Raw genomic sequence first — 3,942 nt, forward strand, 5'->3', positions numbered from 1 at the left:
TATGCTGTCATGGAGGATAACCTAGAGCGCCTACCTTCATCTGCGTGTTGGAGTTATAGGCATATACTTCAAGTCTGGTTAATGCCTCACCCCATCTCTGTCTGAGACAGGGTCTTTCTGCGTAGACCAGACTGGCCCAGAACTCAGAGATAATCCATCTCCTTCTGCCTAAACCCCACTAGTGCTAGGATTAAGTACATACCTACAAGTCTGGTTTTACTCATTTTTTAACACATTTACTGGTCAGTTTCATTCATTGATTTTTTCCCCCCTCTCTTAATAGCATATTTTTGTTTCAACAACTGTTAACAAATGGCTTACTTACATTACCAGTTAAAGATATATACTAATCCGCTGGACATGGTGAAGCAGGTATATTTCTATGAGTTTAAGACTAGCCTAGTTTATATAGTGAGTTCTACAGCAACCTCACTTAATGAGACTAATTGGTAATTGCTTACAAGAAAGTTGCATTTTAATGTTTGTTGTAAGTCCAGATAGTAAGAGAAGCCATAACCCTATTTTTTGGGATCGTGTTCTTGCTATGTTGCCAAAGCTGGTCTAGTAATCCTCCAACCTCAACCTCCTGAGTAACCGGGATTCTGGGCACACCTGGCTAGCACTTTTAATTAGAGAGGAAGGTTGTATTAACTTGGAATTTTAAACTAACCTTTTTCCCTGTGTCAGGACAGAAGCCACTGAGAAAACTAATCACTTGAATTTTCTTATTCTGTCAAGTAAAGGTCCTTCATAAATACTTTAAAAAGCAAAAAACAAAACCAGGTGATGGTGGCGTGTGCTTTTAATCCCAAGTCAGGAGGCAGAGGCATGCAGGTCTCTGAGTTCCATTCACTTCCATTTTTTTCAGTTGTGAAAATGGTTTGTTTAGGCAATTTGAGCTGATAGTGAATATGAGAGGTGGGTATTACATTAATTCAGTCTTTGAAATAAATAGACTGAGAAGTTTTTTTTTCCAGACAGTTTCACTATGCAACCCAAGACATGTGAGCTGGCTTGAACACAATTAGCTTTCTCTCTCTTTCTCTCCTCTTTTCCTTCTTGTTTTTAGATTTATGTATATGGCTGTTTTGCCCTACATATGTAAATACACACAATTTGCATGCCTGGTGCCTATGGAAGTTAAAAGAGGCTGTCAAAACCTCTAGAATTGGATTTATAAATGTTTGTGAACCACCGCATGGGTACTAGGAACAAAACCTACTATATGGATTCTCTTCAGCAAATGATCTTGACCACTAAGACAGCTCAACACTCTTCCTGTTTGTTGGTTGTTGTGGGTTTCTTTTTGGTTGTTTTTCTTGTTTTTGTTTTTGTTTTTTTCTTTTCTTTTCTTTCTGAGACACGTTTGGGATAAAAGGCATTTACCACCACTGCCTGGCCTGTGATTCCATCTCTTATAAAGAAAATGGGATTGCCATATGATACTGGTTTAGAGGTAGAGTAATATTCAGTAATGGTATCAAAGGCTATGAAGTTTGTATAGGCATAGATTGGAATCCCTACTTTTGCTAGCTGGTGACCTGAAGCAAATTAATCTCCTTTAATTTTAAAATTTTCCAAAATTGAGGTAATAATACCTACTTTATGCAGTTTGGGTGAAATTAAATTTAAAAAGCATCTTCAAAATTGTGACACCTAATTTGTTTTTAAGGAACATTAACATATTTAATGTTTTATTCCTTAGGGAAGATAATTGCTAACTCTTATGTATATTAGAGGTTGTTTAATTCAGAGACTAAAGAGTTCAGCATTCTCTTTATGGAACTGAGTACTATGTAAAATCAAAGCACTTGCTTCTACTAGAAAAGAGAATGAAAAAATAAATAAAACGAAGATTTGTGAGTACTGTAATAAAACAACATTTTAACACCAACTGAGACAGGCAGTTTACTGTGGCAAACTGTTACCAGAGAGAAACCCAGTCATTACTGTGTTGCTGAATTGATACATACCTATGAATTTAGATAAGTGTTGGGCTTTGGGGTTCTAGAAAGGCTGTAGAGTTTTTGCTAAAGGAAGAGTCTTCTAGGAGAAATGAAAGAAAACTCAGTCGACTGTATAACTAAATGGCTTTTACAGAAATGGATACAGTGGGATTTGCAATAACCACAGCAGTTTGTACCAGTGCCTGAATGGGTGTAAATTTATAGCAGAGCTGTTGCCCTGTGTCTTTTGGAAATATGTTTGTTTGGTTTTCCTGTTCCAAAGTAATGACAGTAGACCCCCAGCTTCTCTGTATACACTTGTACAGTACAGGCAGCCAGGTGCCTTTAGGGAGGGTCAGGAATTTGGTCTGTTGGTTATAAGCTTTCCTGTTTCTTGATAACAGAGCCTCAGTGTGTGCTGGGCAAGCATTTCACTGAGCTGCATCCCCACTCAGTGTGTCTATCTCACACTTTTGTTTCTTTCTTTTCCTTCTCTCCCTTCAGCAACAACAAGAAGAAGAATACCACATAGTAGAGGCTTATAAATTCATTATTACTAAGATTTTCCTCTTTTGTAAGAAATAAAACTGGTTACCTATTGGCATAATATTTTTTAAGAATTTTTTTTGTAGATATATTTTCATTTCTAGTATCCCTTTCTATAGAGATATGACTTTTGTTTTGTTTTGTTTTGTTTTTTTACCCTTACAGGTTGTTGGAAAAGACACCAATGTCATGTTAGTAGCTTTGGCAGCAAAATGTCTTACTGGCTTAGCTGTTGGGCTAAGAAAGAAATTTGGACAATATGCAGGACATGTAAGTATTTCGATGTAAATCTGAAAAATTATCTGAAATGGTAGGCTAGTTTGTTTTACATTTTAAAACAGCTCTTGGCATAGATCTTTATGTTGGATAAAGTAAACATCTCACTGGTTTCATATATATTCAATCTAGCTCTTCACAAGACTCGTGTAAAAATCAGACACTTTGCCTGATGTACGTAGTTGATTTGTTTGCTTATTATTTGCTTTAATATATCCTTCTTTGATTTTATAACTATGAAGTGCATGTAGTTGAAATAAAGTTGTGTATTATTGCTCTAGTGGGAACATCTCCTTAGCATGCATAAAGTTCTGGATTTTCTTTCCAATGATTTTGACCCTAGGAGGAAAATGTTTTTAGTAAACCTTAAGTTAGGTAGCAATCAAGTTTAGTAAAAGAGTTAGTAAATTAAGATGTTTCCCTTAACTATGGTAGGTATTGGTAGCCTAAAAATTTGGTCTAAATTACTTAGAATGAGTTATTCTGAAATTTTGGCATTTGTTGGTTTTATTGTTATGTTAATATGTAGCCTTACTGGAGACTGGTAACTTATCTATTAAAGATAATTTCTGAGAACTAAAACTAAAGTAGATACTAACAAATGAAAATGAATTGTGCTGCTTATTATTATGGAAATAAAATAAAGTCCTAGCTGTGTATGGTGGTGCACATCTTTAATCCCAGTTTGGAATTCTGAGGCAGATCTCTGATTTCCAGCCAGCCTGATCTACAGAGTGTCAGGACAGCCAGGGCTACACATAGAATCCCTGTCTTAAAAAACAAACAAACAAACAAACATGAAGAAAACTACTTTTGGAAAGGTTGGGGTGGAGTGGGGTCTGTATCCCTGGCTCCTGGCTGAAAACTACTTTTAAAATTGCCATTAATTTGCTAAGCAGTGGTTGACTGATTGTCTTACCTTCTAGTTTGAGTTGTTACTGGTTCTATTTAACTTACTGTTTAGCTAAAATGGTTCCATCTACTTAATTTGGGATTTTTTTTTCCTCCTTTAAAATTATATATAATATGTTGTCAGACAAATGGCAGGGCAGTTAAGAGCACTTCCTACTCCTGTGGGGAGTATTCCATATAAATGGACTCATAGAATATGTCCATTCATGACTAGCATCCATTCTCTTAGCTTAATTTTAAAAAGTTTCAATCAGCTATACTA

At 35.8% G+C, this 3,942-nt stretch overlaps 1 protein-coding gene and 1 long non-coding RNA gene across 8 annotated transcripts in view; one reads left to right on the forward strand and one right to left on the reverse strand.

The window, feature by feature from the left end:
• Ckap5 (cytoskeleton associated protein 5) overlaps positions 1-3,942 on the forward strand; it is a 92,056-nt gene that overhangs the window by 36,032 nt on the left and 52,082 nt on the right. For all 5 annotated transcript variants that reach the window (XM_031371005.1, XM_031371010.1, XM_031371006.1 and 2 more), the window contains exon 9: positions 2,658-2,762. In XM_031371005.1, coding sequence (XP_031226865.1) covers positions 2,658-2,762 — 105 coding nt within the window. The remainder of the gene's footprint in view (positions 1-2,657; positions 2,763-3,942) is intronic.
• The window catches only part of LOC116090477, a 26,502-nt gene that overhangs the window by 884 nt on the left and 21,676 nt on the right, over positions 1-3,942 (reverse strand). For all 3 annotated transcript variants that reach the window (XR_004118690.1, XR_004118691.1, XR_004118692.1), the window contains exon 3: positions 1,974-2,046. This is a non-coding gene — a long non-coding RNA (uncharacterized LOC116090477). The remainder of the gene's footprint in view (positions 1-1,973; positions 2,047-3,942) is intronic.

The sequence above is a fragment of the Mastomys coucha genome, unplaced genomic scaffold (assembly GCF_008632895.1).
Source record: "Mastomys coucha isolate ucsf_1 unplaced genomic scaffold, UCSF_Mcou_1 pScaffold15, whole genome shotgun sequence".
NCBI lineage: Eukaryota > Metazoa > Chordata > Mammalia > Rodentia > Muridae > Mastomys > Mastomys coucha.